General features: G+C 56.8%; 1 protein-coding gene across 6 annotated transcripts; it reads right to left on the bottom strand.

Moving 5' to 3' along the window:
- Positions 1-60: 60 nt before the first annotated feature.
- On the bottom strand, positions 61-13,862 carry MTHFR (methylenetetrahydrofolate reductase). Of its 6 annotated transcripts, XM_029947018.1 has the most exons (13): positions 13,695-13,787; positions 13,280-13,482; positions 11,086-11,331; positions 9,720-9,958; positions 8,799-8,909; positions 5,445-5,638; positions 4,531-4,781; positions 4,102-4,236; positions 3,728-3,908; positions 3,279-3,461; positions 2,390-2,491; positions 1,441-1,560; positions 61-1,068 (listed from the first exon to the last, which is right to left on the bottom strand). In XM_029947018.1, exons 3-13 carry the CDS (start codon positions 11,316-11,318, stop codon positions 853-855), a joined length of 1,965 nt encoding a protein of 654 aa, XP_029802878.1. In that variant the 5' UTR covers positions 11,319-11,331; positions 13,280-13,482; positions 13,695-13,787; the 3' UTR covers positions 61-852. The 6 variants fall into 6 exon arrangements, with proteins under 6 accessions (XP_029802878.1, XP_029802875.1, XP_029802874.1 ...); XM_029947015.1 differs by lacking the exons at positions 5,445-5,638; positions 13,280-13,482 and adding an exon at positions 4,913-5,049 and having other exon boundaries at positions 13,695-13,862; XM_029947014.1 differs by lacking the exon at positions 13,280-13,482 and having other exon boundaries at positions 11,086-11,328; positions 13,695-13,861.
- Between the last annotated feature and the right edge of the window lie 61 nt (positions 13,863-13,923).

Below are 13,923 nucleotides of genomic sequence, written 5' to 3'. Positions count from 1 at the left end.
GGGACAGAGCAGCTGGCAAGGAGAGGTCCCATCTAAAAAAATAAGCCACGAAGAAAGAAATCCTGCTCAATGGAGCCTTGTCTTTGCCGTTGACGGTAATGGGCAGGGTATGGCTCTATGGCCGGAGTGGGAGGGGGGAGGAAGGCGGAGCGCTCCACCAAGTAGGAGGGTTCAGATACCTTTAACCTTTGAGACACTCTTCCTCTCAAGCCGCCAGAACACAGAAATGGCTCTTTCAAAAAGCAGCCTTGTAGAAAGGTGAAAGCCCAGTGGGCTCGCAGGTGGAGGCTGGCAAGGAATGCCTGTGCTGCCACGTGTTAGGCCAAGGCCTGTCCAGAGGTCTGGGACGCGGCCAGCCGGGCAGGTTAATGCCCAGCGGCCAGCATCTCCCAGACGAGGGCGCGCACCCTCGCTCTGCTGCGTCTCCTTGCAGCGCCGCCACTGCCTGCTGCCCGAGTTCACTCTGCCGTCCCGGTGGGTCCCAAGCGCGAGGTCACTGGCCGCCCCAGGGCCGGCTCCCAGGAGCTGCCGTGGTTCAAGGGCTCAGTCAGCAACAACTATCCCCTCTCCTTCTGAGGGAGGAGGCCATTCCACCACGCCACAGCCCTCTGGAGGTGGGGGTGCTTCTCACCAAAGAGCACCAGGCTGAGCCTCGAACACCAGGCTCCGACGTGGGGCAGAGTCCAGTCCAGCCAGAGCCCGCGAGCCTCACACCAGTCTAGCTGCCGTCACCACGTGAGGGGTGGAGGCCAGGGCTCCGGGAGGAACGGAGAAGACGGGTCCCCAGGACAACCAGGACCGGGGAGGAGGAAGGCAGGACCCAGGTGGCCTTGAGAACCCCAGGGTGCGGGATCACAGAGTCTCAGTCTCCTGCTCGGTCCCAGGCCTGTTGAGAAGCTCAAATGTATCTTCCACCACTTGCCACAGGCAGTTGTCCAGTGGGAACTCATTGTCCACCAGGTTGACCAGAAAGTAGTTGTCGTGGATGTACTGGATGATCATGCGGGACGGGGACTCCTCCTCGTACAGCTTGCCCCACTGCTCGATCCACAGGGCAAAGGCCTCGTCCTGCACGCACAGGCACACGCGGACGCACAGACACACGGATGCACAGACAAGCACATGCACAGACGCACGCGCACAGACAAACATGCACACAGACACACAGACAAGCACACAGACACACGGATGCACAGACACACAGACAAGGTTAACCGAGCTGCAGGTTAGGGCTCCATTCTGCCCAACAGGACATGTCCCCGACTAGAACAAGGCCCACTGCCGGGGTCCCCTCCCATCCCCCAGAAATCAGCACTTTGAGGAGAGTCAGGGGCAGCCAGGAAGGGGGGAGCCCACCAGCCCTGGGCTGACACTGGTATGGACACCGCCAGTCTAAGGTGTGCCAGGTGGGTAGTGCGGGCCGGCTCCCAGCCCCCTTACCTTCCAGAACATGAAGCTGATGGGATCCACCACTGTTGGCTGGATAATTTCTCGTCCGGGGAAGATGCCCCAAGTGACCGCGTTGGGCTGCAGCTCGGGGGCATTGGTGATGTTTTCACCCTGACGGTGGAGCGTAGGGGCAATTAGAATAGACCTGGGCACAGACCTCTGCAGTCCCTCCAGTGCCCGCAAACCCAGCCCACCCAACCCAACAGAGTGCGCTCTGTTCCGTCTCTTCCACCTGCCCCTCCCAGCTCTGCCACTCTGTGAAAGGCCACAGGCTGACCGTTTCCTTCCTCCATTCCCGCCATGTCCCATCCCCCACATCCGGGGGCTCCTGCTAGCTTCTTCGCAATCTCTCCCCTGGTGGCTGCCCAGCCAGGCCTGTCTTTGCTACTCGGACTGCCACAGGGGCCTCTGATTCTAGTCTTCCTTGGCCCTATTTTCCACACCACTGTCCACGGTGACCTGCCTACGACGGAACGGAGCCAAGCCACCACTGCTGGGAAAGGCTCCCTCTTGTCTTTAGGGGAAAACCCAAATTTCAAGCAGGACAGACATGACGTTAGCCTGACTCTGGACCCATTCAGCAGCATCCCCACAGGCTGTGCAGACAATGCCTTTGCACACCCTCTGCCCTTTCCCTGTGATGTCCTTCTCCTTGTCCTCAGAGAGTCCAGCCACAAGGGACCCCTCTAAGCCTTCCCTGGGTCCCCAGAATCCCATATGGAATGTTGTTAAAAGTGCAACTGGATTTGTAATTACCCACTGACTGGGCCCCCTCACTCGGCTGCAGGCTCTCTGAGCTGCAGGCTGTGGGTACGTGTATTGGTTTCCACCGTGCCCGGCCAGGGCTCAGTGCTCACTGAGTGGAGGGGTAAGCACGGTGCCGTCGACCCTGGGTCTCTGGGCCTGCTGAGTGCTGTCTACACCCCGGGAGCTGGCCTACCTTCACGTCCACGATGTGGTAATTAACCCGGAGCTCGTATTTCTTTAGCACCTGCAGAAGCGCCCCCACGGTCTCACGGGAAGTGAAAAACTCCAAGTAGGCCTGCGGGAGACCCTGTGGGTCAGCCCCGGGCCTCGCCCGACCCAGCTCAGCGACAGCCAGCGGCACTCACCCTGCAGACCACCCCAGGGAGGTGTCCACACCCACTCATGTGGCAGGACAAGGCACTGGGCTGGCGTGGCCATGTGAATCGCATCACGAATACAGGGGAGAGAATAGGAAGCCCAGGACAAGCTGAGACCTGGGAGAGAGGCCCGACCCATCCCATCCTCCCCACACCCTTGACAGTAACCCTGACCGCGAGGGCTTCCCCAACACGGACTGCCTGGCGGGGATTAAGATGGGGCATGATTATCCCCATTTCACGCAGGGGGAAACTAGGTTCAGAGACGCCGAGCAACTCGGCTGCACTGAAGGTAGACAGCTCACCTGGCACTCAAACCCACGTCTTTCAAACTCCAGACCCCGTGGGCCTTAGTTTATAAGGTAATTTTAACTCTAGCACTCCTTTCTACAGACAGGAACCAACTCAGGAGACCGGTAACAATTCCACTTAGCAAACGCTTCCCACGTTCTTCCCATGGGCCAAGCATTTCCCATGCTTTGTGACATTTCCGCCCCAGAACATGATGTGATCTACCCCCATTTTGCAGAAGAGGCAGCTGAGGCTGAGCGGTCGAGTGACCTGCCTGCCCAGGTGTGCCTGACGTAGGGCGTGAACTCCTGTTCCCTCTGCCTCGGGATAACAAGGAAGGCTTCTCTGTCCCTGTCTCTGGGGAACCCTGGGGTGCCGGCCAGGGTGGGGAGGCCCCACGTGTCCCTGCCACACCTTCTGGAAGACATAGCCCCCGCTGGGGCCCCAGCCCACCACAGGGTCGGAGGATGGCTTCCCGTTGATGTTGGGCTGGGAGTTGATGGTGAGGATGCCTTGCCGGTTCACGCGCAGCAGCTCCTCCTTCATCAGGCTGGTCTCGGCCGCCAAGGGCTCGTCATTCCAGGGCAGGCAAGTCACCTGGGAGAGAGGGCAGGGCGAGCTGGGGCGGTGGTCACGCCTGGCAGCCCGAGTGCCGCTGGTCTGTGCCTCCTGTGCCTCCGCAAGCCCTTCCCGGCACCCCGGCGGGGACTTCCCAGCTCACCCTTCCCTCAGCTGAGGTGATGCCCGTCCAGTGAGGCTTAGGTGAGCAGGGGCCACGGTGTGAGTCTCAGCCCTGAGACCTGGCCCACAGGGAGACGGGGTAGGGGACGTAAGGGGGGGGACCCTGCCCTGGGGACCCTCACCTTATAGCCATTCTGGTTGGGCTCTCCCGAGAGGTAGCAGGCAAAGACTTCGAAGACGCTCTCTTCGCTGGTCAGCTCCTCCCCCCACATCTTCAGCAGCTCCTCCCGCGGGGACTTGCTCGTCAGGTAGAAGAGGTAGTAGTCTTTCAGCTCCCCGAAGGCTGGAGAGGAGGAATTGCCCCTGGCCAGGGAGGGCAAGGCACACTCCTGACCCGTGGCTCCGGACAGAGGGACAGGTGCCCCCACACGCCAGGGGGGCGTTCTCGCAAATCCTGTCTCTGGCTGCTCCCAAAAAAGCATGCAGAGAAGCAGGCACGCCCTCCCAGGAAACGGGACACACTTGTACTTGCTCCAGGGCCCCGGTTGGCACTCACCAGCGGCCGTTGGGGAACTCATCCCACTCCTGGGTGCGGTAGATGTAACTCTTCGGCCTGGAGGCCCAGAAGATGGGACGTACGTCCTCTTCCCGGCGCTTGGGGTGGGCACTGACAGCCCAGGGCAGTGGACGCCTAGGGGAGAATGGAGACAGAAGGAATAAGCAACTGGCCAGAGGATGCAGGAAAAAGGGGCGCACCACTGAGCCGATGGAGGCCTCTGATCTGACTCTGCACATGGACTCCCCCCACCCGCCCCACCCTGAGACAGAACCCTGAGTGTGTCCCTAGCCAGGGGAGGCCTCCCTCTGTGCAGCTCTGGAGGCCAGCGCCACTAGGCCATGCTCATTCTGTGGCTTCTGACTTGCCCGCCACCCGACCTGCCTCTGTGGCTCCTCCCGGGCCTGAACTGGGGGCTGCCGGCTTCACCTGGGGTCCTCGGTCCACATGCCCAGGCGCTTCAGCACCTCCGTGGTGGCCATCTCGCGGTTGAGGGTGTAAAAGTGGAGGCCTGGCACCAAGCCACTGGCCAGAAGCTCCTGGCACAGGCTCACAGCCTGCTCGATGCCGTAGTTGCGGATGGCCGCGTCATTGTCTTTGATGGGCTCGATCACATCCTTGATCTGCTGCGGCACCTCTAGCTTGGACAGTTTCACAAGCTGCCGAAGGGAGTGGTAGCCCTGTCCGAGACACAGGGGGCCATGGGCACCGTCCCCCGGCCCATCTCGCCGCTGAAATACGTACTGCCCTTCCCATCCCTGCCAGGCCTCCTGCCTCGGGAACGTCAGACCGGATGTACAAGGACCCTCACCTTGTCCTGCCTCTTCCACTCCACAGAGCACACCAGCGGCCCACGGCATGCCTGCCCTCGGTCCGAGCCAGCCCTGTGCCTGATCACACGGTGGGCATCGAGGCCAGTGGTTCCCAAGGCGCACTGATCATCAGCGCCTGCCCGTAAAACTTAGGAAGTAATAGGCGAATTCCCAGGCCCTACCTCTGACCTATTAAATCAGAACCTCTAGAAATCTGGAAATCTAGGTTTGGAAAAAGCTTCTCAAATGATTCTGAGGACAGTCCAATTTGGGAAACAATGACCTAATCCAGATTTATAATGACAGTTCTAATCCCTCTCCTGGACACTTGTCAGTAAGCCCCTCCGACAGACCCTGCTGCTGCTTTGGAGGAGGGGGGATTAGATGTAATCAAAATGGGGTGGCCTTCTCCAAGGACTGGAGCATCTGTCGGAAGGGAAATCTAACGAGCATCAAAGCACTTTACCATGAACTTGGCCTTTCACCCCAGGGCCCTGGCCTGTGCTAGGACAGCCCTCCTGGGCCCCTCACCTGAATAGGAAAGATCCCGGGGAGGATGGGGCAGGTAATGCCTATCTCGCTGCAAGCCTTAACAAAGTGGAAGAATGTGTCAGCCTCAAAGAAAAGCTGGGTGATGATGAAGTCGGCTCCTGCGGATACCTTCTCCTTCAAGTACTTCAGGTCGGCCTCAAAGCTCCCTGCGTCGGGGTGGCCTTTGGGGTAACCTGCCGATAGGGATGACAGTAGGGAGGGGCTGGCTCCCACCTGCTCAAGGTGAGTGACGAGGAGACCACCAGAAAGCTGGGGACACAGAGTTCTCTGCCTCAGGGGTTCCGGACTTGTCCCCTGTGATACCGTGGCACGGACATGCCGGAACCGTTGAGTGGCTGAGCTCACAGTGATGTGCCTCTGACTCCGGACGTGACCCTCGGTGAGAGGTGGTCTACGGCCACCCGCCCAAGAGTTGTGGGGGACGGCTCCCTGACCTGCCTCACGTCCCTTGCCACCAGGCCTGCGCTTTGTGGCCACAGAAGGGAGGAAATGCCACACTGAACACGGGTCGGGCAGCATCTGGGGTCTGGGCAGTGGATTCATTTCACATCAAAATCATTCAGGGATCCCAAAGAGTGAAAGTTAGAAATCACGTCATAGAAGGGGAGCCTGGAAGAAAGTGGAGATGTTCCACCTGAATGGAGAGAATTCTGTAACTACCTCGATGGTCTGTCACACAGGGGAGAAGGGATTCACCTTCAGCAAGGTCCGTATGAGTCATAGTCTGTTCGACTCTGATGACAAAGCCAGGATCAGTCCCTCTGAGCAGCCCCACCAGGTGACAAGCTCCTGGAGGGTGGAGCACTGGGGCTGCAGGGGAGGCCAAGGATGGGACTCCTGCCTGGGAGGCTGGACCGCACGGCACCTAGGCTCCTCCCTGGGAGGCGGGACCGCACGGCACCTAGGCTCCTCCCTGGCTCGGGGAACTCTGTGACTGCTTCCCTGAGGGACCCTGCCTGCGAAGGATGATGACAGGCCTTAATGAAGCTACAGGGGAGAGGAGGAGAGGGAGCGAGAGAGAGAGAGAGAGAGAGAGAGAGAGACAGAGACAGAGACAGAGACAGAGACAGAGACAGAAAGAACCGCACAGAGCGAGACACAGGGCTCAATCCCATGGTCCCATAATCATGACCGGAGCCAAAACCAAGAGTCGGATGCTAAACAGACAGAGCCACCCAGGTGCCCCCGTTTTTAACTTTTTGTTACAGAAATCTGAAAACCTATTACTCAAAAGTAATAAAAACAGTATAATGAAGTCCGAGATCTCCAATAGGGATTAAGCCCATCTCCTGACCTCTAACAGGGATCGAGCCAGAGGAAAGGAATACGAGTATCATCGGGCATCGTCCAGTGAAAAGATGCCCACAGAAGAATGCCCTGCCCGTGGGTGCACAGCTTCCGGAAGCAGAATCTGAACAAGAAGTGCATGCATACTCCTTCCTGACTCTGGTCGTTTTATATTAAAAAAAATTTATTTTTCTTTTTTGGCTAAATCCTTCTCTGCCTTCTTGATGATGAGCCCCAGGTATCACCAAAGTTAAATTATGTCCTGGTGAAGGGTGCCGGGTAACTGAGTGGGTTAAGTGTCTGACTCTTGATTTTGGCTCAGGTCATGATCTTAAGGCTCCTGAGATATGGTGTCAGGCTGTGTGCTGACCGTTTGGAGCCTGCTTGAGATTCTCTCCCTGCCTCTCTGCCCTTCCCCTGCTCATGCTCTCGCTCTCAAAAATAAATCACATTTAAAAAATATGGTAAATGTTTTTTTAAAAAATGAAGTACAGGAGAGCGCTGGCTTCCTCAGCCTCAGCCCTGGGCAGGACCTCGAGCCAGGCTGCTGGAGAGCAAGTCTGCTTCGCTGTGATAAGGCAATTTTGTTCTGAAGAAACTGCAAGTCATCAGAAATTAATATAAAAACTCTTGTTTCAAGGGGTGAGCCTTGGGAGGACTGAGCACCACAATTTCACTTTTAACAACAAGGCTATTTTTCCAGCAGGAATTTCAAAAACAAGGTTTTAACAGCTGAAGCTGTACCTCTCAGTCCTCAATATCACCAAATGTAGCAGGTGCTTACATTTAGATTTTGCTCCATTTATGATATTTTCTGTCATAGGCCCAATCTGGGGTTTCCCAGCCCTAGAATAAGCCTTCTCACCCACTTTATGACAGGCAGAGCACCAGACCCCTCAGCTCCTGCAAGTTCACAGCTCAGCCAGTCTCCACCCATGTAAGGCCTACTACACACATGTGTGTGTTCCTCAAGTAACTGACCAAAGGGTGGCCAGTGTGGGCAGTCAACACTTGAACAGGTGGAGATGCCCGCCATGTGCCTACCTCCTCATCAGGGCCTCCTAGACTCATCTAAACATACCTGTCGACTGTGAAGCATGGATATGTACATGGGGGCCTGGGACATGGGCCCAAAGCCATAGGCAACAACTAACTGCCTTGAAGCCACATGGCTTATTTTTTTAAAAAGCAGGTCACTTTGACATGCTACTCCAGAATGTGGCTATGTTTGTTTTAATATAAAAATGATATGATTTTCCCAAAAAATTTTTCAGAAAAATTGTCAGGCCAAAATGTTGTGTCAAATCAATCCCTGGATTTCTTGTATCCCTGGCACATGTTGCCTCCCCATACCCAAGCCCTGATTTGAGAAGCTGAGGCCCAATCCCAGTAAACAGGGGTGAGAGGGAAGGCCATTTCTAACAGGTGAAACTTCCTCTTGGCTGTAGCCCACAGAATTGGAGCTGAGCTGATCCAATGCCCTCTCCCGAGAAGTCAGAACTGATACTGAGGCCTGTCAGTCAGTCTGGACTGTTGGCTGGAAGTGATCACATACACTTAGGAGCTGGCAGCTGGCCATGCATGTGCAAAAGCAGACCCATCAGATCTATCGTAAGCATGGAGCAAATGTGCAGTGGGAGGCAGAGAAGGGGCGGGGGGAGGACTATGTGGCTCCAGATAGAATGGAGGAGACCCTGGTTTCTTCTTTCTGATCTAGTGCCTAGTGAGGTCAGATGCCATTTCCCGACTGGGGTTCTGAGACTCTGTGGGCCCCCCATCTTAATAAACATCCCTTTTTGTTTAAAAAAGAAGAACAGAGCTAGGAAGCAAGCTAAGAGTACAAAAAGGCACAGGGATAAAAATTCAAAGGGTGGGGTGGCCTGGCAGGTAGTGGATGAAGTGAAAGCAAGGACATTGTGTGACGCACCCCGGACTTCCCTCACCTGGCACAGGCTCAGGCCCACAGCACCCTGGGTTAGTGGGTCCTGAACTGAGTGCTGGCAGGCCTTCTCTGCTCTCCGGGGGTGTCACTCCTCAGCCACTCACCTGCCACGCAGACGTCAAAGTAGTCACCAAACTCGCTTCGGATGTGCCTCACCAAGTCTGCCGCATAGCTGAAGCCTCCGTCCTCCTCTTCCCACTGGTCACCTACGGGGTCTGCAGGGGCGGCAGAGGTCACAGTCACTGGGCCTACCCACCCTCCAGGCAGCCTGTTTGTTCCTTCTCTCCACCCCACACCTGGACGGTGAGCTCCTCAAACAGAGAGTCTTGATTTTCTGCAGGGTGTGTGTCCCCTCCTCCCAGCATGGCGCTTGGCAAATGGTGGCCAGGAAGACGGTGGCCATCCTGCCAAACACGGAGCACTGACTCTGCGGGCAAGGCGCTGGCAGTGCTAAACGGGGGTGGGGGGGTGGGGGGGCAGCTACAGCTCATCGGTTAGCCTGGAGCATCTGAGATCCCTTCTCCACCCAAATCGAGCTGTGTTCAGGCCCCCTCGCACACCCCTACTGCTCACTCTCCCACCCTCTTGGACCTCTTGCCTCCAGGGAGAATTTCTACTCAAGTGAGTAGCACCAGGCCACAGGCTCCCACCCATCCGGCTCCTTGCTCCCACACTTGGGCAGGGACAACAGCAGCTGTGTCACCCCTGGGACGAATGCCAGAAGCATGCTCTTTGATTGGGCCCAGGGCAAGGCTGGCCAGCGATCGACAAAGCTGTGCGTAGCCAGGGCAGAGGGTTATCAGGCACTGGCTGCACTCCTGACTCAACTACGCAGGGGTCAAGAAGTGGCTCCATTTGTGTGGTACACACAGTGCTCGCCACCCACAATGCCTACTGACTCTACTGGCAGGGAGCGGACTGAGCGTGCTCAGTGTGGGACCCAGAGAAAAGTAAAGGCCCGTTCCAGGGACAGAAGAGGCCTTTGAGGGAGTAAGATCCCAGACAGCAGAGGGCCGGCTCCACACCTCCCCTCAAGGCCAAGATGTTCTTCAGGCCCAGCCGCTTGGCCTTGTGCAGATAGCCTGTGATCTGTTCCCGGCTCTGACAGCAGCAGGTCATGTGCAGGATGGTCTCCAGGCCACAGTAGTTCACAGCGGTGCTGGCGATCACCATGGAGGAGGTCTCCTTGTCTGAGCCAGGATCCCCTGCCGGGTGCCAGGTCACATCTATGAAGAGGGGGCCACCTGCCCCCATCCGATCAAACCTGTACGGAATTTGTTTCTGAAGAGGGGCTCTGGGAACACACCACCCTTCCCCACCTTCCCCTGGGGCCTGGGGGTTAGGGAAACCTCCCATGTGAGCAGACCACCCACAGGCTTTGCTACTTAGTAGCTTCGTGATCCTGGGAGAATTCATCTTTCAGAGCCTCAGTTTCTTCCTTGCAAAAATGTGGCAAAGAACAGTACCTACTTCATAATACCACTACGAAACTATTATCATAGACGGTCCCACAGCTCTTACGACAGTGCTTATACACACCCGACGCTCAGGCACTGGGAGCTTCTATGATGGTGATGATGATGATTGTAGAGACAACTTATAACAATAAGGCAGCTCTTTTGCGGAGAGCAGTGGGTCAGCCTTTTCAAAGTGCTCGCACACTATCTCGGGTGAGCTAAGACAGTTCGATGATCAGAGGTTTGGGGTGCTCTCAGAGCGGCAAACAGAGGCTCCCTCTAGGAATGGAGCAAAAAAAAAAAAAAAAAAAAGGCAGCAGACACAGGTTTCTTTCATGCTGCCTCCTGGCTGCGGTGCGGCCAGCGGCCTTAGGGGACAAGGCCACAGTTCCCAAACAGCCACAGGTGTGCACATGCGCACGAGCTATAACGTGCTATTTAAACATCCTTGTGCCTTTAAACCTCAGAACCTTGAGAGCAACACATGCAAAACGCAAATGGTAAGAAACACTTTTTTTTTTAAAAAGGGAACTGCAAGTCATAATGTGCTAACGTAATTCATTTAGCATTTCTAGATTTCGAGAGGCCTAAGTCGAATTCCTAACTCGCGGAAAATGTTCTCCAAGCCGCTGCTTTATGACTTCCTAAACTGTATTCGTGCGCCAGCCTCAAGTTTCACCAGAGAATGCGGTCTGAGAGAAAGAGCATTTTTAACCCTTTGGACTGTGTGTCTAAAAACTCCAGATTGCCTGCAGGGATTTTTTTACTGACAACTGAGAAGCTGGGGCTCAGATGATCTCCCCTGCTCTTTTCCACTCCCTCTGGCTGCCTTCCTCCACCCAGGTCAAAGTGTGGCCCTGCCACCCGGCCTCCCGCGGTGTGCCTTCCCCACCCCCCTCACTCAGGCCCCTATTTCCTAAGGACATCAGCTCACCTCGAGATAAGATTGGCAGCTCCCTGAGCCGTCCGAGGAGGAAAGAATTCTAGGGAGAACCACTTGTCACCAGATTCCATCCTTCGCCTCATCTTCTCCCTGAGTCTGTCGTGGCACTCGGGGTCCAGCCCCGGTGTGGAACACCTCGAACTGTCCTTGGAGCTCTCGCTGCCACTGCTGCTGCCCTCCAAGCGGGGCGTGGGGCCACCATCCCCTCTGGGTTCGTTCACCATGACCGAGTTCCTGCTACACGGGTGGGGGGCAGGGGCGTCAGAGGGCAGGAGCTGAGTCCCTGAGTGGCAGGGTCAAGTGAGAGATGGCGCATTTCCAATGAGGGTAAGGGTGACCGTGCCCCCACCCAGCGGCTGCACACACCACAGCCATGACTGTCCACGCTGCCTTGCTCAAAGCTTCACCCTCCACGGCTGCCTGGCTCTAAATAAACCAGCCCCCACCCGGCACAGACACACACTCTTTCAGCCCGTGGATCCTCGGTGACAGCTACCTGATGGAGGGTGGCACTGAGAACCTCCCACTGCCGGCCTCCAAAGCCCACATTTGTAGGGAGGGGCCGCGGGGCCTGGCTAGGAGGACCTTGGGTGTTGGATGGTCCATCTCCTCCGCCAGCCAGTTCAGACCCAGAGTGGGTGGAGAAGAAATAGGAGGAACCTTCCAGGCGAGTGTGTGCGTCAGGGCGGAGGGAGCGGTGACAAGGGAAGAGCCCAGAGTTACCACTGGGGCCCTGCGTGAGGGGGCGGGGGCAAGGCTTCCAGGCGAGAGGGAGGGCTGGGGCTCTAGCTGTAGAAGCCGGATGCAAGGAGGGGGATGTTGACTGGAGGCTGCAGGGGGTTGGTGGAGAGGAGGCCAAGCGCTGTTCAGGGTCACTGGATCACTCTCCAAAGAAGGCAGAGCTCAGCCTGGCCCTGCCTGGAACATCTCCTGTTACTTGGAATGCTTTGTGTGCAGGCAGGATGGAAGAGTGTGGGCATGACAAGGCAGCCAGATTTCTCCTGAGTTCATGCTACTCCAAAAAAAGACCGCGGCATGGCTTAGAACTTGACACTGACTAGCTTCCACAAGGAACTCAGACCCAAATTGAGTAAGGGCATGAATTTATGGCCAACTCAGAACAAAAGCTGTCTAATCTGTGCCTGCCTTCCAAGCTGTTCTCCTTCCACACACCACTGACGTCAGTTAAAGTAATTACAGTGACTGCACAGCCACCACATAGGAAGCCCTGAACCACAGACAGGCCAACAGAGGGCACAGGATCATGCTTAAAAACAAAACAGAGCACTACAGCAATGTGCAAGCATACGTTGTTAGTAGCAAAAACCCAGTGTGTGGTGACTTGGCACATCAGGGGACAACCAGGCCAAGTTCAACCCCTTTCAGGGACCGTCCACTGCTAAGCCAGCGTTCTTAACTATTTGGGGTTCCCAGACTTCCAAGAAATCGATGAAATCCACTGCTCCTCTCCCCCGAAACACACACAAGTCTGTGTGTCCAAAGTCAAGAGTCAAGCCCAGAATAAAAACACTCGTACCAATGATTTTTCTCCCTAGGGATGCCCATGTTGATCCTAAAACTCCAGTTTCTCAGCAGGGATGGCCCAGGTGAGTGAAAAAGGGAAGAATGTCTAGATGAGCCCTACCCGGCCTTTCTCCTGAATGCAGGAGAGTGGCTCATGAATTGTCTGCCAGAACAAAACCAGGAGAGGGGAAAGGAAGAACCACCCAGAAACTACCTGCTCTTATATTTCTTTAATAAAGACTCACAGCGTTCCTAGAATGTGCCAGACTCGAGCCTTCTTTCAACCTTCTACCTCCCAGCACTACTTAATTATTTTAAACTGGACGCCATAGCACCCTACCCAGGGCTGTAATTGTGGGTTCACAGTTCTGTCCCCTCTCCTGCCCCTCCAGTGCCCTGAGACCAGAGCCCAACATCCTGCCTGTGGCATCCCCACGATGATAAAAGCCAGCACTCCGTTAGCGCCAACGGGTCAGGCGCTGTCACTCTCTTCTCAAAATAACCCTCTGCCATTTACCCACCACTCGCTTTAATCTGTGCCAAGCACCGTGCAGTATGTGAATGCAAAACCCATCCCGCCCAGAAGGGCCAGGGTGGACACCTTGTACGGAGCCCGCCGCAGTGGGCAGCGGAGCCGGCAGTGCCAGCGGCCCATACATACAAAAGTGCTCAGCTGGGAGGCAGGTTTAAAAGGCTGGAGCTGGAAAAACGTCTCCGGCACCTGGCTGGCTCCAAAACCGCGAATCAAGTCACCGGGTCACTGGGTCATGGTGGGGGCGGGGACGCGGACCCGGAGGGTCCGGGTTCACCGCCTCCGTCTCAGGGCCGCCTCTTCCCCGGGGGTCCCTCCGTCCAGGTCAGAGGCTGCAAGTAGTCCCGTTTCAGGGTTGGAAGTCACTGCGGTTCGCAGCCAGGGGAGGTTGCAGCGGGGCGTCGGAGGTCGCGTTCAGAGGAGCGGGAGCCCACCACCTCGAGGGCCGGCCCGGGCGGGCCTCCCTCGCTCTCCGCCCCCCGGTGGGTGGTCCCCACTTCCCGGATACCCCTCCCCGGCGACCCCACGCCTCGCCTCCACTCACCCTCCCTTTGGCGGGTGACTCAGAGAGCTCGCACCCGCCGCAGCTGCGTGACCGCCGGGTGAGCGCCGGCGGAGGGGGGCGGGGCGCGGCGCCGGTGTCAGGTTGCAGAGGGAGGCGGGACGAGAGGGCGGAAAACATCCAAGCTGGAGACCGGAAGCTCCGTCCCCAATATGGCCACGCCCAGGTCTCTTCGGAAGCGGTACTTCCACCGTCATGTGACGCAAGCCCT

Source organism: Suricata suricatta, chromosome 8 (assembly GCF_006229205.1).
Source record: "Suricata suricatta isolate VVHF042 chromosome 8, meerkat_22Aug2017_6uvM2_HiC, whole genome shotgun sequence".
NCBI lineage: Eukaryota > Metazoa > Chordata > Mammalia > Carnivora > Herpestidae > Suricata > Suricata suricatta.
Note: the sequence above shows the minus strand (reverse complement) of the source record. Positions and strands in the feature narration are given on the sequence as shown.